The sequence below is a fragment of the Protopterus annectens genome, chromosome 11.part0 (assembly GCF_019279795.1).
Source record: "Protopterus annectens isolate FY-2018-M chromosome 11.part0, PAN1.0, whole genome shotgun sequence".
Classification (NCBI taxonomy): domain Eukaryota; kingdom Metazoa; phylum Chordata; order Ceratodontiformes; family Protopteridae; genus Protopterus; species Protopterus annectens.
This window is the reverse complement of record NC_056745.1, coordinates 384392318-384414661: the sequence shown is the minus strand read 5'-3', so window position 1 is coordinate 384414661 and position 22344 is coordinate 384392318. Positions and strand designations below refer to the sequence as shown.

Here is a 22344-nt window from a genome sequence, read left to right as displayed (position 1 = left end):
GGGGTGGAGGCATAGCCCCCCACATCAGGGGGTGAAGGGAGGTTTGCCCCTCTTCATTCAAGTAGATTTTGTGTTTTTTTTTAACATAATTTAATGAAAGTGCTTTTTCGATGAAAGTGCTTTCATTAAAGTGTGTTCGGTGGTATTGGATATGGGATTTTGATCTTTTGATCAAAAGTCCTAGATCCACACACACACACACACACACACACACACACACACACACACACACACTAACATTCCCACCACCATGTCTTTGTTGAACTTACCTGGCACAGGCAGATCAGCTGGTACTGACATCTGCCTCTCTTGCTGCAGCTGTGGTGGGTTAGAGGGCTGGGAGTGCCATGTTGGAGGGTTCCAACATATGGGCTACACACAGGTACAAGATGTAGGTTACCACAGTTCAGATTACCTTGTGTGTGTGTACACTGTTGAAAGGAAAAGGCTCACATGTACAACACCTAAGATATGCATCTTGTATACTACAGGACTGTGCCTTCTTTAAGATATGCTAGTTTGTTACCAGAAATTTGCATCAAACTGCTGTATCAGTGATGCGATTGCTGCTTCTTTTTGTATTCAAATGAGCCCCAGATCCATGTATGTCCATGGATCTGTATATTTGGGTGAAGCACTTGGGTAATAGAATGCACAGCTAGGCCCCATTATGTATTGCCATTATGCCAAGGCCAAGGGTTCATGCATGCTCTCTACACACATAGATATACCTCAATTCATGGTGGTGTTAAGCAACACAGATAGTGATTCAGAAATCATGTTTATTTGTTTATTTATTTTTGTTTGTTTAAAAGGTCAGTACACTAATCACAATAGACCATTTGAAGGCACAGCCTAGGATTTCAGTGTAAGTCATGGGCCACCATTTTATTTACATGATATCTGTAATGATGGCTCCCAATGCTAAAGCCCCATTGAGAGTGTCTGCATGGTGTGCTAGGAAGAGCAAGATCATACTCTTTCTCCTGCACATCTAGATCAGGGAACATCTGCTGGAACCCTGTACAGGTCCATTTCATACAGTACATGTCTGATTTCAGCTAAGCTGAGGTTCTCACTTAAGCCATTGCTATCTTCCAGACCTGTACATACTGCAGACACCAGTGTGACAATCTGCAGTGCCACCAAGTTGAAGATCTCTGACAACAGAGGTTAGGTTAGAATGCCCCAAAAGTATAACAAATATTTGGCATTTATAGTATGTTTCAAACTGTAATTTTAAATCTTTTCTTCCCAGTCTCTCAGAGCAGCTTTCTTAATTAAGAATATTTACTCTGACAGATGCCAGGACATATTGAGTGGGCTACTGTGGGGGACTTTAGCTGTGATGTGCCTGTTGTTCATATTTCTTGGCACTGCAGCATATTGTATGGTACTATATAGCTGTTCAGGTGTGATGCTCGGGGTACCAAGTCAGATTTCTGCTATCTTACACTTGCATATCAGAAAGAAGATGCCTGCAATTTCTCCTGTACTACACACCATCAGATTCTACAAGGTAGGATCTCGGCTTGACACATATGCCTGTAACTTGACCACTCCGGTCGAAACCTTTCTCTGTTTGTATCCTCACTGCCTCTCCTTCCCACAACAGAGGAAGAAATCTCAACTCCACTCATAAATAACTAAGAACCAAAAATGTGAATATTAATGATGTAAATATAAGTGTTCTTGAAATGGATTTAACTGCAGGGTTAGTACCTACAATTGTGAGCAATGCAGCTGGTGATTTTAAAGTTTTTAACTATTCACATAAGGATATAAAAGTTCAATGTGCTGACTTGCTAGTGAAAGGTTTTACTTTTGTATCTAACAGAATGGCAAATATTGCTGAATTATTGATTGATTTAAAATTGTACACACATATATACATCTATATGTGTGTGTGTGCGTGTGTGTGTGTGTGTGTGTGTGTGTGTGTGTTTGTCTGTGTGTGTATATATATTTTTTTTCAGAATTCATTTGAATCCACCATTGATCCTCATTTTAATAATGTTGCTCACTTCTGTGTTATTATACAATCATTTGTAGATCATAAACACCGTGATATTTCTTGGTTTGCCACAGTTATGCTCAGTGTGTCTTTGAATTACCAGCCACAAGTATGTGGCTAGTTTCTTGCACAAATTCAGTTATTGCACCTCGCAAAATGTTTCTTAATCCTATGGTTAATACTTGAATAAATGTATGTGTAATGTTTAAAGTATATGTGATAACAATCCACACTTTGTGAGTACTGGATGATTAGTATGCTCACTTTTTTTAATAATTTCCTTTTTCCAAAATAAAAAATGTGCTTTATCTAATGGGTATTGTTAGCATAAATGTACTACTACCAATGTACCTTTGTTATATTATATGTTTGATGTTTGTAAAATTAATTGTTATGTTCTGTTAACATGTAGCTTTCACATCGTACCCAGAAGGTACCTCTCTATTGACCCCACCATGCTTACTTGGCAGTGATAAAGCTCATAAATTATATCTGGAAAAATGAAATGTGTGTTGTTTGTGCATGAGTGCAAGAGTATGTGTGTGTGTGTGTGTGTTTGTGATGTTATGCACTACAAAATATTTTCAGATATCACTGTAGGAAATCAGATAAGGACTTCTTTTCATATGTATTGTGTGACACATTAAAACAAAGCAGTCTTTCCAACTCATAGTATGCTTCTTGTTTAGAAAACATCAAACACTCGGTTAACTATAACTTTTTTCTTTTAGTTACAGTTCCAGAGTGCAAAAATGACTGAAAAGGATGGAGGTCTTTCATTGCAGAACAAAAAGGTAGAGATTATATTATTATAAGTCATACCAATGGTTTGGTGAAAAGTAAATTTATATAAGTGGACAAAAATGACAATGCATCAGCAAACCATCATACAGATGTAGACAGGTGTGTTCTCTTTCTCTCCCTCACTCTTTCTGTCTGTCTGTCTCACACACACACACACACACACACACACACACACACACACACACACACACACACACACACACAGACACACACACAGAAAATGTGCATGTTTGGAGAGAAACTGTTACAGTTTAGCTCAATAAACAATAGCTGAATTACTACAGTAAATAATTGCTGAATCCAAAGAAAAATAATCAGACTAACAAATTATTAACTAACTACATCACATGATGTCTAGATAATAACACAAGAGAATGCGTTGAAGTAAAAGTATGAAGACATGCTTTTTTTAAACAACTATATGGAATAAAGATGATGCAAATAATCTGCACAGTGGATGAAAAGGAACTCTGGGCAGGACTCTTACAATGAAATTCAATGTATATGGCTAAAGCTTAAACAAACATGGAAACGCCTAAACACAATTCATATACACATCTCAGAAACACAGAATTGTTATCATGCACCAAGCTGACAGCTGGTATATAGTAACTCTGCAAATGAGCAACTCATTATGAATAACGTCAGTTAAACAATGCAGAGACAACTGCTCTGGGTAGCACAGCTGAAATCTGAAACTGCATTACAATGTAGTTATAAAACTGGATCAAGTGAAAAGAAACCACTTTACTTCTTTGGCAATACAGGTACAATACCTGGCAGTGGTAATTTATTATCTAATCCTTTGAAACAGATGCAGACAACAAGCAAACGCATATATATATATATATATATATATATATATATATATATATATATATATGTATGAGTGTGTGTGTGTGTGTAAGGATTCCTGGCATAACATCGTAACTTATAATGAAAATATGATTTTGGTAACCATTGATGTATCCAATTTATTTTCAGTTATTCCACAGCACATCGGGTTAACATGGTTGGAGGCACAGTTACATGAGACTGGTCAGTTTGAACAAGACTTCATCAATGTATTAATTACATTGATTGAGGTAGTGTTTAAGAACAACTATTTGCTTTTTGAAGGCCAGTATTATAAACAAGTCACTGGAGTGGCAATGGGGGTGGCATGCACCCTCATTTTTGCCAATTATGTGATGTCCTTTTGGGAGAAGGAGTACATATTTAAATGTAAATATTGGATCAACTTCCAGTTTTTTACAAGGTACTTGGATGATATGTTCCTAATAAGGACAGGCCCGAACAGACTTTGTTGGAATTTATATATATATATATATATATATATATATATATATATATATATATATATATATAAACAACACTGTAGATTTTTTTTTATTTAAATATGAATATAGTATGGACCGTGTCACATATCTGGACATTGATTTAAAAATGGATAAGGGAAATAAATGTTTGATATCGAGAAGTTACAGAAACCTGATGTTCTCTAATTCGTACCTTGATTATGCAAGTTGGCATCCAGACCACCAAAAAAGTCTATACTTAAAGGGTAATTGGTCAGAGCAGCCAAAATGGTAACTTTGGATGGTGAATTTTTGGAGGAGACACAGTTGATTTGTAATATGTTTTACAAGAGGGGATATCCACCACCTCTGGCTGATAAAATTAGAGAGGAGGTGATAATAAAAAGACAACAGGAAGTACATAGGCCCCTTTTAAGTGGTCAGAATTCAGGTAATTTAGGCTACGACAATATTGTGAGTGAAAATACACAGAAAAAAGATATGGGAAGGAGTTTTATATCTACTTTTAATTTGGATTCTAAAGACATAGCAATGATTATTAGAAAAAATTGGGATATTTTACATATTGAAAAGGCTTTAGTAAGACTATCGGGTAATGAACGTAAGTTTGTTTATAGAAAAGACAGGTCATACAAAAATATTTTGGAATCTAGTACTTATAATTTAGGAGTCAGTTCAAAAATGGTTAGTAATTTTAAATGTGGTATGTGTTCTCAATGTTCCCACATCTTGGTTAGTGGCAGTAAGTTTAGATTAAATAATGAAAATATTTATATCAAGGGTCATTATAACTGTCAAACCAAAATGTGGTGTATATGGCAAAATGTTTGGCATGTCCCGTATTTTATATTGGCAAGACTTCCAGATGGTTTAAAGAAAGAATTTGTAAGCATTTATCTGATATAAAAACAAAAAAAATGACAAATGCAATGTATAGGCACATACACAACAATAATGAACATATTTCCATTTTTTTACTTGTGCAACAAATTATTCAGGATATACAAGGTTTTGTTGTTGATGAAAATTTAAATATTTGTGAATTAATAGGTTCATAGGTTCATAGGTTCATACTAGGCTATCTGCCCTAGGGCATTTATAAGCCTAGCCAGAATGTGTTTGGCTTTCGCCACCCATTTTAAATTTATTTTGCTATGCCCTTTTTCGAGGTTAGTATACTGTGCCTCTGTCTAACAGTGACACAGAAGTGATACCCAGGGTAAACCTACGATCTCCCATCCACTCATCAAGATTCCTCTTGAAGAGAGTCAATGAGGGACTCTGCCTAACCTGGACTGGGATTTTATTCCAGAGTGAAGGGAGCCTCTGGGTTATGAATCTGTCCACCCAGCATGTCCTATTTCTTTCAGTGCTGAGGTTCAAGTCTCTCAAGCACATAGCTCGATGGGATTTGGATTCTCTGTGGTGCAGCATGTCCATTAATTCCGGGTTGGACATGGCTTAATACGTCAGGCACAGATTGCCTCTGAACAGGTGGTATGCCACTGAGTAGAGCTGGAGTTTCTTTAACCGGGCAGCATATGGCATCTGTTTGAGCCCTTTGATCCTCTTGGTGAGGTACTTTTGGGGTCTTTCCAGTTGCTGCAGGTGTCTGGTAAGGTACATCCCAAAAGGGGCATTGTACTCAATTATGGGCCTGATGAGGGATGAGTAAAGAGGCACGATGACGTCCCCTGATCTAGATGTGAATCCCTTCATGATTAGGTGGGCTATATAAAATGTTTTTCTAACCACTTTGGCCACGTGGTTGTCAAATGAGAGATTGCTATCAACTTGGGTCCCCAGGTCCCTAATTACTTCTTCTGTACTTAATGGATTACCACATATGTGGTAATTTGTGGGCACTTTGTTTTTGCCAAAGGGGATGACTATACACTTTTTGGCATTTAGCTTGAGGCCATGGCTCTGGCACCAGTTGTCTGTTTCTATGAGGCCCTTTTGGAGGATGCTTGTGTCGACTAAAGAGTCGATTATGACGCCCAGTTTGCAGTCATCTGCGAACTTGGTCAGCCACAGTCCTTCCATGTTGGCCTGTACCTCCGAGAAATATATACCGAACAAGAGAGGTCCCAGGACTGAGCCTTGTGGGACACCACTTGTAACTGGTTTGGAGTCTGACATGGCTCCAGCAATTCTAACCATGTGGGTTCTGTCCTTGAGCCAGTTTGCAATCCATCTAGTGACATAGGGGTTTATATTTAAGCTGGTGAGCTTATCTATAATGCCCGAGTGGGGTATTGTATCGAAGGCTTTTGCGAGGTCCAGGTAGGCTGTGTGGACCACCTTCCCCTCGTCAATGGCCTTGGTGACTGTTTCCAAGAAATCAACCAGGTTTAAGAGGCAGGATCTTCCCTTAACAAAGCTGAACTGGGTAGGATCCAGTGTTTGTAGGTCCCCAATATCTTTATTTATGAGGTCCATGATGATCCTTTCCATAGCTTTGCAGACCAAGCTAGTCAGGCTTATGGGGCAATAGTTTCCAGGATCCGTTGAGGCACCACCTTTATGGAGAGGGACCACTGTTGCTGTACGCCACTCTTTGGGCACATATCCTGTAGTAAGGCTGAGATTGAACAGTAGTTTTATGTTTGGGTTTAGCTCTTCTTGGAGTTCATGTAGGACGCAGCCCGGGACACCGTCTGGTCCCATTGGTGCTGTGTTTTTTGCTTTGGAGAGGGCGGCTCTTACCTGAGCATCTGAGATGTCAGGGGGGCAGCACTCTGCTGGGATAGATATTTGCCCTTTTGGTGGGGAGGGAGAAGTTTGCTGAACCTGTCAGCTAGGATGTTGGCAATGTCTGTGGGTTTGGTGTATTTTTTGTCATTTTGGACTAATTCTGAGCATATCTGGGAATTACCACCCAGGTTCCTAACATAACTAAAGAAAGCCTTGTGATTATCCTTAGTGTCCTGTGCAATTTTTCTCTCGAAGCTGGCCTTAGACAATTTTATGTGTGCCCGTAGTTTTTTGCTAATACTAATCAGTGATGCCTTCCCTTTTTGGGATTTTGCTCTATCATTTAGTAGCTTCCTCCTTCTATTGTATAGTTTGTTTATGGCTGGGGTCCACCAGACAGGACGTCTGCCTTTGGAGGATTGGGTCTTGGTTTTATTTGGGATCGCATGATCCATGCATTCCTGAAGGTGTTCATAGAATGCGTTTATAAGGGATTCTGCGGTCTGGGCCGTAATTTCCACAGGCCCGGTGGCTTTGAAGGATTCCACCTCAGTTTTGAGGAGTGTGAAATTTGCTTTAGAGAAGTTTTTCACTGTGTTTTCTGGGCAGGGGGTGGGGTCGGAATGTGAATATCCAGTGAGATTAGTTTATGGTCTGATCTTACCAGTGAGGGATACACTTCTGGTCTGGAGCATAAAGTCCCCATGTTGGTGATGATCAGGTCCAGTATGTTTTCCCCTCTTGTGGGAGTGGTAACACGTTGTTCCATAGCATTTGAGTTTATAAATTCTAGGAACCTTTGGGCTAGGGTGTTGGAGCTAGAGTAATGCTCCCAGTCTATGTTTGGGTAGTTGAAGTCACCCAATATAATGGTGTTTGGAGAGACCTTCATATTTTCCAGTGTCCCAATGTGACAGTTAAGGCTTAATGCCACAAAATATCCTGGAATCAATGAAAATGTCAGTATTAATAGTATTTTAAAATTAAAGACCATTTCAGGGTAGTAGTTTTTACAGTTTTTATAGTTATGTATTTTAATTGTGTTTATATTTTGTAAGTTTAAATTATCACGATTGATGTTAAGCTTAGGAAATTAATATAATTGTTAATTAATTACATACTGATGTAATTAATTGGTTAAGCAAGTATTTAAGTGTTGTGATAGTTTATTTTAGTGGTCTGATAAAGTCCTGAGTACTTTTGGGATGAAAGTGCTTACCTATGGTTTTAATTTTCTTGTTTTGGTGTTTTAAAATAAAGTTGGATTACTGGTTTGCTGTTTGGTCTACCATTTGTTCTCTGTCATCGGTTCTGAGATGAAGAAATTTGCTCGATTTATCATAACCGGACTTCTGGATAGAATGCTTTTTAAATAATTGAGCCTTGATGGTTTTATTGTTCTTAGCTTTAGGCCTCAATAAATTAGAACAAATGGATGCCATCATTCTGGTTTGTCTGGAACGAAGTCTTTGAGCAGGTGAGCCAAGAATATTGTCACGGGGTATGTTTCTGAGATTAAGTAAATTCAAAAAGACTTCGGTATTCTCGTGCTTTGAACTTACAAGTAATTGCTTTGCACTGTGCACTGCGCATTCAGCTAGACCATTTGATTGTGGATATTCAGGACTGCTAGTAACATGTACAAAAGTCCCATTCTCTTGCAAATTTCTAAAAAAAACTACTAGTAAATTGAGTACCATTGTCAGAAATAATTTTGTGTGAACTACCATGGACCGAGAAATGATGTTTCAACTTAGTAATATCTGTAATAGATGTTAGGTTAGGTAGTAAATCAATCTCAAACCAATTCGAATAAGAGTCTACCAATACTAAGTAATGTTGATTTTTCCACTAGAAGATAACAGTGGCTACTGTTGACCAAGGTATTTCAGAAACCTGACTGAGCTGAAGTGGTTCTCTTTGCAAATACTGTCTAGTACTACTGCATAATGAACAAGAAGAAAGTACATTATCGATGTTTTTCAGTAATGAAGGCCAAAATACTAGTTCTCTCACTCTTCTCTTAGTGGATGTGGAACCTGGGTGTCCAAGTTGCAAAATATGGATATAATCTTGTTGTAAGGAAGCAGGAACAACAATTTTAGGACTTTTGAAATTAATGCCATCTTCCGTCAACATTTCATCTCTGTAAGGAAAATATGTTTGCACTTCAGGTGCTACACTAGATTGTTTGGATGGCCATCCAACATTAATGTAGTGATTCAACTTTTGCAAAATTGGATTAGTCTTTGGGTGACCTCTTAACTGATCAAGCCTAGTGGAAGAAAAATTATGCACTGCCATCACATCAAAGTCAAAATTCTCTCTGTCAAGCTGTTCAGTATTTATGGGCGATCTGGATAAGGTAACAGTCAGATTGAGTAGTTTGCCTTTCGTATAGACCATTACGAAATTGTACTTTTGCAATTTGAGCATCATTCTTTGCAATCTTGTTGGGGCTGAATGCATAGGCTTCTTTAGAATAGCAACTAGCGGTTGGTGGTCAGTTTCAATCTGAATAGCTCGGCCATAAATATAATCATGAAACTTGGAACATGCAAATACTATTACCAAAAGTTCTTTCTCAGTTTGAGCATACTGCATCTCAGTTTAGGTAATTGTTTTAGATGCATAGGCTACTGGTCTGCCCTCTTGAAATATAACTGCACCAAGAACAAATTTTGAAGCATCACAGGAAAAAGTGACTGGTTTGTTCACATCATAGTATCTTAATGTAGGTGGGGTGGCAATTTTCTGCTTAAGATCTTCAAATGCCTTCTGGTGCTGTTCTAACCATGAACTTGCAACATTTTTGTGTGTCAGCTCTCTTAAAGGTGCGGTCAACTCACTGAAGTCTGGTATAAACTTGCCTAAATAGTTGACCATGCCTAGGAAATGCTGTAGAGCCTGATCATTATCTGGTGCTGACATCTCAAGAATAGCTGCTTGCTTGGTCATGTCTGGTCTCAAGCCAGTACTGATAAATAAATTACCTACATATGTAACTTCTGGTAGTCTGAATTTACACTTCAGAGGATTGAACTTCAAGTTTACTTCATGTGCTCTGTCTAGAACTTTCTTTAGGTTTCTGTAATGCTCTGCTTCACCATTGCCTCCAACCAATAAATCATCTATTATTATGGCACAAGGATAACTTGAAAAAAATTTCTCCATTGCATGCTGGAAGACTTCACTTGCAGAATTTATTCCAAATGGCATCCTTAGGAATCTGTATCTGCCAAACAGAGTACCACATGTGGTTAGTAATGAGGATTTGAAATCAGGCATCACTTGCCAAAATTAACTTTTTGTATCCAAGACAGAAAAAACTGTGGCATTGATATTAGAGCTGCACCCTCTTTGACTGTACATATTGTGTGATATGGTCTCTTTAATGCTTTGTTCAAATCTCTTGGGTCAAGCATATTCTGAGTTCATCTGAGCCTTTTTTGTGAACTGCTACCATAGACAACACCCATTCAGTCAGTTCGTAACTGGACAAATCACACCTTGCTGCACCATTTTATCCAGCTGAGCCTTAACTTTACCCTGCATAGCTATCGAAACTCTTCTTACTGGTCTGACTACTGGAGTGACCTCTGGGTCTAACTTCATGGAATACACAACAGGAAGTTTGCCCGGGTTCACTATTAAATATCGAAATACTACAATCCCGACACTCTGAATACAGACACCCAGAATCTCGAGATTGCGGAATCTCGAAGTAAAAAAAAAAACTGAAACCCAAAACCATCAGTAATAATGTTTGTGCGGGGGGCAAGCCCCTTGCACCCCCCACACCCCCTGCAATTTAAATATACCAACTCTGAGATTGCACTACAGTGGAGAGAATGGCACAGTTCCCATTCCGCACTGTACAGCAATCTCCTTTCACAGTTTTTGAGATTCCGCAATCTCGAGATTCTGGATGTCGGTATTCAGAGTCTCAGGACTGTGGTATTTTGATATTTATTAGAGAACCCATTTTCCCAACTTGTCATCAAAAACATCAGCATACTTTGAGAAAATGGCTTCAGAAAATTAGGACTAGGAGATGCACTTATGTGATGAACTTCTTTTGTAAAAGAAAGCAGATTCATTCTCAGTCTGTCTCTGAGACCTAGTAAAGACTGTACTGGTCTTTAAACTACATAGAATAGCAAGTTGTAATGGTTCTTGGCCAAATAACACGAAAGCATCACTGAGCCTTTGGCTAGAATTTCCTCACCTCCATAAGCAACAGGTTTTGCATTACTGGCCACATTGAGTTGCTCATTAGTTCTCACCTTAGCATATGTGTCTGCTGATATAACATTACAGTTTGAACCAGTGTCTACTTTAAGCTCTGTGGATTTACCATTGATCCAGACTGTACAAAACACTTTGCTCTTTGCCAATAAATTCACTGCATCAACTCAACACCATCTACATAGAAATCAGAATGGCAGTCTACTTGATCAACTTGCTTTTTTGTGTGACCTTTCTTTGCAACTATGTTGGATTAACTTGATTTGCAAAACTTTTAAAAATGGTTCCATTTTTTACATTTGTGACATTGCTAACCAAATGCTAAGCAGCTCTCTCTATCGGATTCATGATTGGCACCACAATTGTGACAGCTAACAATAAAGCTAGACTTGAGTTTTGCTGATTCATGCTTGTACTGCACTAAGCATGCTCCTTTAACTGATCTGGTCTTAGAACATGCTGGAAAACTACAGGGTTTCCTTGGTGAACCAGCAGGGGCTGTGGCTGCCATGTGTTTAGAACTACTTCTGTTTGCCACGTGTTGCATGCTATCTACATTTGCTATGGAGCCTGCTGAAACCATGCTCATTTCACTTGCAAGCATACTTACGTGCTTTTCTGTTACTTCTTGGATTTGGCAAATCTTTATGGCTTTACTCAACATTAAATAACTTGCACGAAGCAAAATCTTTTTCACAGCAGCACTATTAATACCACATACGAGCCTGTACTTTATTAACTCATCTTTTAAGTCACCAAACTGACACATTTTGGCTATCTTTCTCAGGTCAGTTATTTAAGCTGCAAAACTTTCCCCTGGTTTCTGATCTCTTGTGTAAAACAAATGCCTTTCTAATGTAGTATTTGTCTGCGGGTCACACATTTCTCTGAACATGCACTTCAAACACTCGGGATCATCCGTTGATTCAGTCTGTACAACAATATGATGATTTTCACCTTCTCTCTCTTATACTTCTGGTGCATACACAAATAAATGCTCTTTCTATGGCCCCTGACCCAGCTAGGTTTAGCAAAAGGAATGCCCTGGTGTGTGCATCTTTATCTGAATAAGATGCTTGTATAAAAATATTGTACTTTTGCTCAAATATTCTCCAATTCTCTGCAATACTCAGATCATATATAAGTAGTAAGGGCTTTCAAAATCTGTCTGCCATATACCAGTGAAAGGTTTCGCAAATAAGTACGAACACATACACATATGCCAGAAATTTATGCCAGTATTTGTAACTTTGCCCAATAGAACAATAAGCCTCTGTGTAACTGAACTTTGTGAAATAAGTCTCTTAGGAACTATAATATGCTTGCAATTACTGTATTGCAAGAAATCACCTCTTAGCAGTGTAAGAAACATATCAAATAAATGCACAATTTGAATGAATTAAGCAAGAGAAGCTCAGAGTCAATAACATTTCAAAGCAACTGCACTTTGCGAATAAACTGTACACAGCACACTGAAATTTCCTCAAAATGGTGATAGCTTGCCTGGTAGTTCTTTACAGTGCAAGAAACACTCTGTAATGGTGGCACTTTTGTGAATAGACACACCCAGCACAAGAAACTTTTCAAAGTGGCTATACTTTAACTGTACTTCATGAAATAATTGAACTTTGCAAATAAACTCTTCAGAATACATGCACAGTAATAAGCACACACTGTAAGCACTTTGCACACTTTGAGATACCTTGAATAGCTCTAGTTATGCCCTTAATACAAAATGAAGTTGTAGTTATGCCAAAACACACCAATTTGCCAAAAAACATGTAGTCGCCTTACTTTATTTATGCTTAATGTGCCCTTCTTTGCCCTTATTATATTTGTTTTGCTCGTTTAATCTCTTTTCATGTCCACGGTACTTTTCTTGTGCTTGTTTTACTATAAACATGCCCGGTTTACCTTAAACTTGCTCGTTTTAACTTTAAACATACTCATTTTGCTTTTCTGATAATCGTTTTGTCAAATAACTTAATTTTAAGCATTTCACTTAGCTAATAAACCTCTTGTGCTTCTCCCTTGTTTAATAATGTAGTTTGTGCCCTTGCAATGCTCCGTTTTATCTATTTTATTTATTTATTTATTTATTTATTTTTTATAAAATAAGCAGTTTGTGTGAATTCTCATTACATTTGATTATTTTCTGGCTCTTTTCATGCTCGTTTCTCTTAGTTTACCTTCACTGTCAGCTCTGCACCTCATGGCTCCGAATATCATTCTCTGTGATCCCGGTTCTGATACCATGTCGCTCTCCTACTTTGGACACAATAGAAGAGTCTGTGGGCTCTGTTCAAGCAGCTTTATTATATACAAACACATCATGTTAGACATTTATTGACTTTAACTTAAGTAACTTCTATACAAACTGACTATTGCAATCATACATGCTTACTCTCTGGCTGCATTCTCAAAATGGCACTGGGAATAGCACGTGCCTGGCATTTATATGTGCATGTTCAGACTTTGGTATGATTTTTAAAGACACAGCACATATACTCTGGTCTACATACAGTCTTCAAGAAAGGAAGCAAAGGTGTACTAAACATCTAAGTAACTAGTGTAAAAACATGCTTTCAAGTTGAGACATTGGAAGCTGTTGGGGTACCCGATCCACTTTACTGATCTGGTGGCCCCTCAATTCTTAAGCTGTGGTGAAAATAAAGGTCTTCTTATGGAACAAATGTAACAAGTGATCTGCTACATTCTACAAAGTACTGAACCAGTATTATTTAATGACAATACATACATGTTAGGATACTCTAGGAGGCAGCATATTCTAATAGCATTTTCATTTACAGCACCTTCAGTTGAATGTAATTTTTAATACCATTGAACTCTGACTTTCAGTACAGGACATAAGAGTATCCTAACATTTTTAAAGCATTAGATATAGCTGGGGGCAGTTTCTGTTCACAGTGCAAGCATAATATGGTTTGACTACCCTTATTTTGAGGGGTAGCTGTAAACTGATGAATGTATTGCCATTAAGTAATACTGGTTCAGTGAAATGAGCTTTCAGTGAAATAAAGTAGACCCATATATAAATAAATAAAATAGTGGCACAAATACAGAACCAAGTACCACTAAAGCACATAGCACTGGCTTTGAAACACCAGTTAGCAGAAATAAGTAGATCAGTTAGCAGAATTAAGAGTTCTGATGAAGTTCAAGGTGTTTGAATGAAAGCACTAAACTGTTGTGTTTTACTTGCTGTGATTTATTAAAGAATTTGGGATTACATCTAAGGACTACTTATTTCTGCTAACTGGTGTTCCAAAGGCAGTGTTTTCTGTTTTAGAAAAAATATATATATATATATATATATATATATATATATATATATATATATATATATATATATATATATATATATATATATATATATATATATATATATATATAAATGCAAACGAGAAGCACTATCTGAAGATAGAAGATGAAAGACTTAAGAAAGAAATGAAGATGTTGTGTTCTTTAAGGAAAGCTTCATATATGATTGATGCAATCTTTATGAAGCTGTGTTGTCACCAAGACTAGTAACAAATTCAGCACTACATAGATTAGGCAGAAAGTAGCTCTTGTGCTGAGAGGAAATAAAAAGAAATAAGATGTGAAACAGGACCTGCATTTTTTTCTAAATGACGTACATTGATAGACCATATGAGGTGATTAGTCCTACATGCCATCAGACTTGATGTTTTTGTGTTAAGAAATGTCGTAGTTAATAGTCAAATCCACTTAACTGATGAAAGGACATAGTAAGTTATGACTCAGTGCAGTGAATAAAAGCATGAATGTGATAAGGAAACAAATGAGGATTAAAGACATGGTCAGCAGTATCAAGTTCAAGACTTGATTCTTTTATAACATCTTAACTCTGTAGCCAAGATATGGCTTTCCTAAATAACCTATTTCTCAGAATTCAGAACAAGTGCAAATTATTACAATTGCTATATCAAGCAGAGAGAACATATCCCCTTGAGACACCCAGAAAAGTACCCAGAAGAAATCTGTGAACAAGATACATGGAATTACACACTAGAAATTCATCTGCCACACCTCCTGGAATTAAGTCTGCAGTAATTGGTCCTCTGTGTAAGAAATATATCTAGTCTTTGCAGTAGCGTTGTCACCTCACAGTTAGACGTTGCCCGTTCGATTCTCAGTTAGAGCGTCTTCTGTGGCGACATGCGTGAATGGGCGTTCCTTTGTTGAAGGTTGTGTGTTAGGCCCGGCAAGTCAGCACATAAAAATCTACTGCCAATCATTAGCGGACCGGAGTTCCACTGTGGCGACCCCTAACCAGGAAAAGCCAAAAGACACAATCATCCATGATTCAAAAGGTTGCTGTCACATCTCTCTTATATACCATCTGTCTCACTGTGAGCTCTGGACCTGTTTAGGTTATGTGCATTTTGCTCATGGACAATTCCATTGCTATGTGCTGTTTCTCACATATCATGTATCACACACAGCACTGCCCTTGCCATTAGCTACCTCTACTGGACACTATATATGCTGTCTGACTCCAATTTGCTACCCTATTTTTTTTCCATTTATAAATAATGGTCTGGTGATGTGGGTGGCTCTTTCTTTCACCCACCACATTCACATTTCTACCTTAAGTTAGTGTGCCTTGTGGACTTTTTAAAGTTATTTATCTTACTTGAACAGACACTCAGAAACTTTTGCATAATTACCAAGCACATCATACCATATCAAGGCCTGTCTCATACATGTTAACTCTTTTGACACTTACAAGCATCCTGACTACTCTGCCTCATGCATTACAGCATATTCTGACAGCTTTTAACCTCCTAAATACAGAACACTACACTATCACAAGTAGTTTTAAATTCTACATATGATGCACCCAAACATGAGTCTACAAAATTAATTTCTGTGATAATGTAATTCAAACACAAAAGTGAGATTAAATTAATTTATCTCCAGATAAATTAGCCCTATATATACCCACTAGAAAATACTGCTAATTTAATTTTTTTTCCTTTTCACCGCATATTTTATTCTTTGGAATCATCCACGCCAGCCTAGGGCCATCCACTAGTAGTGTTTCTGAATTCACTAAGAGCACATGGTCACCTTTCAGAGGTTTTAGAATGGCACATATCAATACTGGAAGTTTCAAAAAGATTCATCTCTGGCAAAGTTATAATAAAGTAAGATGTCATAATATCATTGCTGTTTTGGAATGTCAGCTGCACATGACATTTTTAATAGATATATAGCATAACGGTTCTACCTGACAGAAGACCGACAGCGAATTAGAAGACCGAGCGAAATCATGAGTTGCAGAACATCGACAATGCAGAAGACCGACACGACGGATGACAACACCAACGCCGAGGATGCCGACATGGGGAAAGGCTGTGTGAGTATGCAGCGGACTAGGGTGCGAGGCAGGTAAGTGTGGAGATTGACGGTCTGTGGGGATAGGGGTGGGTTAAGTGAGTTAGGGTTAGGTGGGTTAAGTGAGTTAGGGTTAGGGAGCGATAGGGGTGGGTTAAGTGAGTTAGGGTTAGGGAGCGATAGGGGTGGGTTAAGTGAGTTAGGGTTAGGGCGATAAGGCGGGTTAAGTGAGTTAGGGTTAGGGAGCGGGTAGGTAAGTGTGCGATAGTGACGGACCTTAGGGTTAGGGTAAGGTTTAGTGTGGGCTTGTAAGGATTTTGGTGTGCTTGTGTTGTGTGTGTGGTTTGTGGAATGGGGATGTGTTTTGTTTTTAATAATTGTTATTGTGGTGTGTGCAGTGTATGGGGTTTCGTGTTTGTGTACCGTCGGTTATTTCGTTGTCGGTTATGTGTGGTTTCGTGTTTATGGACTGTCGAATATGTGGTGTCGGTGATGTGGTTGTCGGTGTTGTGTGGTTTCGGCTATGTCAGGTAGAACCAGCATAACATATATGGTGTCATGTTTTACTACTCAGCCTCCCATGCTCCTTACCTGCACTGAAATTAACACAATATTAAATATTGCGTACTGACATATTTCATTTTCATTCAGTTAAAATTTATCAAATTAAAGTCAAATTAATCCTAACTGCCCATAACTATCTACTATTCCATATCTCCAATGGAAAGATGCTTTGTATGGATTTATTTCCTGTATGAATCTGAGCTTATTTTATTAGGTTACCGGAGCACTGGAAAATGTCAGACTATGAGTATATCCTGGTATTTAGAAAGGGTTGCTATGAGTGATAAGCCTTAGCACAACTGGTTAACTCTTCATGGTAATCCTTTCCGATTCAGAGACTACCCTACTGCAGTGATTTTCTGTGAGCTGAACAATCACAATGGAGGATGGTCCCACTGGCCATGCTAAAAGATAATGAAGTAATCTTGGGGAGGGGCTAATGTTAATTAGCCATATGCTCTCCCAAGGACATGCCTGCAGTTACTCATTTATGCTGCTGAGCAATTCAGAGAAACATTCCAGTGCATAGATTAGCATGTATTAACATGGTTGGCCAGTAAAATTAATACAGCAAAAAGACTGGTCACTCACTGCAGTCAATGGGAGAAGCTGTGTTTTCTGTAAGCTGAGCAAAGTTCAGCAGATACATAGTAGTGGTGGTGGTGTGTGTGTGTGTGTGTGTGTGTGTGTGTGTGTGTGTGTGTGTGTGCATATGTGTGGATTTGTGTGTGTTTGGGAGTGTATATGTGTGCTTGTGAGAGATTATGTGTGTCTCTCCATGTCTGCAGGGGTACAAACGGAGTAAGATGACTGTGTCTTTTATAACATCTTAACTCTGTAGCCAAGATATGGCTTTCCTAAATAACCTATTTCTCAGAATTCAGAGCAAGTGCAAATTATTACAATTGCTATATCAAACAGAGAGAACATATCCCCTTGAGACACCCAGAAGAGTACCCAGAAGAAATCTGTGAACAAGATACACGGAATTACACACTAGAAATTCATCTGCCACACCTCTTGGAATTAAGTCTGCAGTAACTGGCCCTCTGTGTAAGAAATATATCTAGTCTTTGCAGTAGCGTTGTCGCCTCACAGTTAGACATTGCCCGTTCGATTCTCAGTTAGAGCGTCTTCTGTGGCGACATGCGTGAATGGGCGTTCCTTCGTTGAAGGTTGTGTGTTAGGCCCGGCAAGTCAGCACATAAAAATCTACTGCCAATCATTAGCGGACCAGAGTTCCGCTGTGGTGACCCCTAACCAGGAAAAGCCAAAAGACACAATCATCCATGATTCAAAAGGTTGCTGTCACATCTCTCTTATATACCATCTGTCTCACTGTGAGCTCTGGACCTGTTTAGGTTATGTGCATTTTGCTCATGGACAATTCAATTGCTATGTGCTGTTTCTCACATATCATGTATCACACACAGCACTGCCCTTGCCATTAGCTACCTCTCCTGGACACTATATATGCTATCTGACTCCAATTTGCTACCCTAATTTTTTTCCATCTATAAATAATGGTATGGTGATGTGAGTGGCTTTTTCTTTCACCCACCACATTCACATTTCTACCTTAAGTTAGTGTGCCTTGTGGACTTTTTAAAGTTATTTATCTTACTTGAACAGACACTCAGAAACTTTTGCATAATTACCAAGCACATCATACCATATCAAGGCCTGTCTCATACATGTTAACTCTTTTGACACTTACAAGCATCCTGACTACTCTGCCTCATGCATTACCACATATTCTGACAGCTTTTAACCTCCTAAATACAGAATACTACACTATCACAAGTAGTTTGAAATTCTACATATGATGCACCCAAACATGAGTCTACAAAATTAATTTCTGTGATAATGTAATTCAAACACAAAAGTGAGATTAAATTAATTTATCTCCAGATAAATTAGCCCTATATATACCCACTAGAAAATACTGCTAATTTATTTTTTTTCCTTTTCACCGCATATTTTATTCTTTGGAATCATCCACGCCAGCCTAGGGCCATCCACTAGTAGTGTTTCTGAATTCACTAAGAGCACATGGTCACCTTTCAGAGGTTTTAGAATGGCACATATCAATACTGGAAGTTTCAAAAAGATTAATCTCTGGCAAGGTTATAACAAAGTAAGATGTCATAATATCATTGCTGTTTTGGAATGTCAGCTGCACATGCCATTTTTAATAGATATATAGCATAACATATATGGTGTCATGTTTTACTACTCAGCCTCCCATGCTCCTTACCTGCACTGAAATTAACACAATATTAAATATTGTATACTGACATATTTCATTTTCATTCAGTTAAAATTTATCAAATTAAAGTCAAATTAATCCTAAACTGCCCATAACTATCTACTATTCCATATCTCCAATGGAAAGATGCTTTGTATGGATTTATTTCCTGTATGAATCTGAGCTTATTTTATTAGGTTACCTGAGCACTGGAAAATGTCAGACTATGAGTATATCCTGGTATTTAGAAAGGGTTGCTATGAGTGATAAGCCTTACCACAACTGGTTAACTCTTCATGGTAATCCTTTCCGATTCAGAGACTACCCTACTGCAGTGATTTTCTGTGAGCTGAACAATCACAATGGAGGATGGTCCCACTGGCCATGCTAAAAGATAATGAAGTAATCTTGGGGAGGGGCTAATGTTAATTAGCCATATGCTCTCCCAAGGACATGCCTGCAGTTACTCATTTATGCTGCTGAGCAATTCAGAGAAACATTCAGGTGCATAGATTAGCATGTATTAACATAGTTGGCCAGTAAAATTAATACAGCAAAAAGACTGGTCACTCACTGCAATCAATGGGAGAAGCTGTGTTTTCTGTAAGCTGAGCAAAGTTCAGCAGATCCATAGTAGTGGTGGTGGTGGTGGTGGTGTGTGTGTGTGTGTGTGTGTGTGTGTGTGTGTGTGTGTGTGTGTGTGTGTGTGTGTGTGTGTGTGTGTGTGTGTGTGCATATGTGTGGATTTGTGTGTGTTTGGGAGTGTATATGTGTGCTTGTGAGAGATTATGTGTGTCTCTCCATGTCTGCAGGGGTACAAATGGAGTAAGATGACTGTGTGTGTGTGTGTGTGTGTGTGTGTGTGTGTGTGTGTGTGTGTGTGTGTGTGAGTGGGGGGGGGCTAGCTGTGCCATAGTGATGTGTGTGCGTGTCTGTGTATGCGTGTGTGTGTGTGTGTGTGTGTGTGTGTGTGTGTGTGTGTGTGTGTGTGTGTGTGTGTGTGTCTGTGTCAGAGTGTGTGGGAGAGTTGGCTGTGGCAAAGTGATGTGTGTGTGTGTGTGTGTGTGTGTGTGTGTGTGTGTGTGTGTGTGTGTGTGTGTGTGTGTGTGTTGAAAATGAAGCATTCCTCACTGTGGCTAAAGCTGACTCTGAATCAGATTTTGCACCATCATGCAAAGCATTTTATGTAAGCATTAGGGATTATTTCTAAATAGCATGGATAGTCTTTTGCACTGGTCTTGCATTGCTTGTTTCTTTTACTACAAGAACTAATAACATTTTTCATCTTGACAAGCTTCCAAGCAGACTTCTGCTTGCACTACTGCAAATTTCTTCAAGATGTATACTCAAAGACACAACAAAAGTTACCTCGACAATATACCCCATATCATTCTGGAAATGCATGAAAATTATCTGCTTGCACATTGTAACGAACGTGATTAAATTGCTCATGTTGTAACTGTTCTCATTGTTACCTGGCAATAATACAGAAATTCATGACTTACATTATACATAATGATAATTTTGTTCATTTATAGAATTCTTTGATTTACATTACACATAATGATTCTTTTTTTTCATACTTATTTGTAATATTCATGGTACATATGTCATGTTTACCTTTCATTTCTTTAGAAATGCATTCTGTAACTGTATTCTCTGAGTCAAAATGTCTTAACTTGAGTTTGGCCTAATTTCATTACTATCTATTTTTGCTTATACATTTTAATTTATTCTTAGGCTGGACATTAGAAAACTTTCTGTATGCACAATGAAAATGCTTTTGCAAAACAGGGCAGTTTCTATGATTTAGAGATATGTTTAGCTGCAATGAGGAGAGACTTCATTAACAGCTAATTGGTATGTCTCTGAATCATGTAGCATCACCACTGGTGCAAATTAGGACTTTTCTGTGGTAGTCACCAGTGGTGGCATGTGCATCACGTTGGCACAGGTACCCCCATCATTCACTCTCCCACATAAATGTGCACATGTAAACATCCACGCACACGCAGCCCCTGCACGTGCGCATGCGCACACACACACACACACACACACACACACACACACACACACACACATACACACACACCTCTCCACTGTCCTTAATTGTGCAGACCATCCCTGATTTTGCCTCTTATAGTTACCCAGTCCCCTGTAAATCACTGACAATTGCAGCCTGTCAATAATGTCAGGCATTAGAATTTCATACTTATTCTTCAGAAAATGCTTCATGATGCAAAACCTGTTGTACAATTAGCTTTTTTTGTTTTTATGTGACTATGTATCCCTGGTGTGTAATGCTCCTCCCCAGTATGAAGGGCTTTGCTCATTAGTCTAAGTGAGTTGAGAGATATAGCAGCCCACACTCATACACATACTGACTGACATTCATATGCACACACACACACACACACACACACACACACACACACACACACACACACACACACACACACACACACACACACACCCTTTCCTGATCATACTCAGGGACATACTCACCCCTGCAGACACACACAGACTCACAGACATATGCCTCCTACACACACACCTGCCCTATCTATTCCCTAACTATGCCCCCATGATGACTACCCAGGCAGACACACACACACACACACACACACACACACACACACACACACACACACACACACACACACACACACACGCACACACACTCATCTAAGACCAGTCATACTTCTGAAGAGATGTACACACTGCCACGTGCATGCACACACACACCCCTCCCCCCATCTGTCCTCTAAACTATCTGAAACCCATCTGCAACATGGTCTGTCCTATTAAACGTAATGAATGAATGTGGCATTTTGGTTATGTTAATTTACATGGTTGGCCACGTTAATGTCACAGATGAATGATTCTCTTAATCACTCAGATGTGTAAATCCATTTCAGCAATCATTACCTGAGGTGAAGACATGGCAAGCTAGCACAGGCCATTCCCCTGAAATGCCTCAGTAGTATTTTACATGGAAGTGGAGACCGCACACTGCGGTACCAATCGTAAAATTACTGTGATGGGCCTATGAACCAGAAAGGGCTACC

At 38.6% G+C, this 22344-nt stretch overlaps 1 protein-coding gene across 1 annotated transcript in view; it reads left to right on the top strand.

The window, feature by feature from the left end:
• The window catches only part of LOC122815404 (protein tyrosine phosphatase domain-containing protein 1-like), a 728693-nt gene that overhangs the window by 432957 nt on the left and 273392 nt on the right, over positions 1–22344 (top strand). Inside the window, exon 6 of the mRNA XM_044087871.1 lies at positions 2746–2808. Within this exon, the coding sequence (XP_043943806.1) occupies positions 2746–2808 (63 nt within the window). The remainder of the gene's footprint in view (positions 1–2745; positions 2809–22344) is intronic.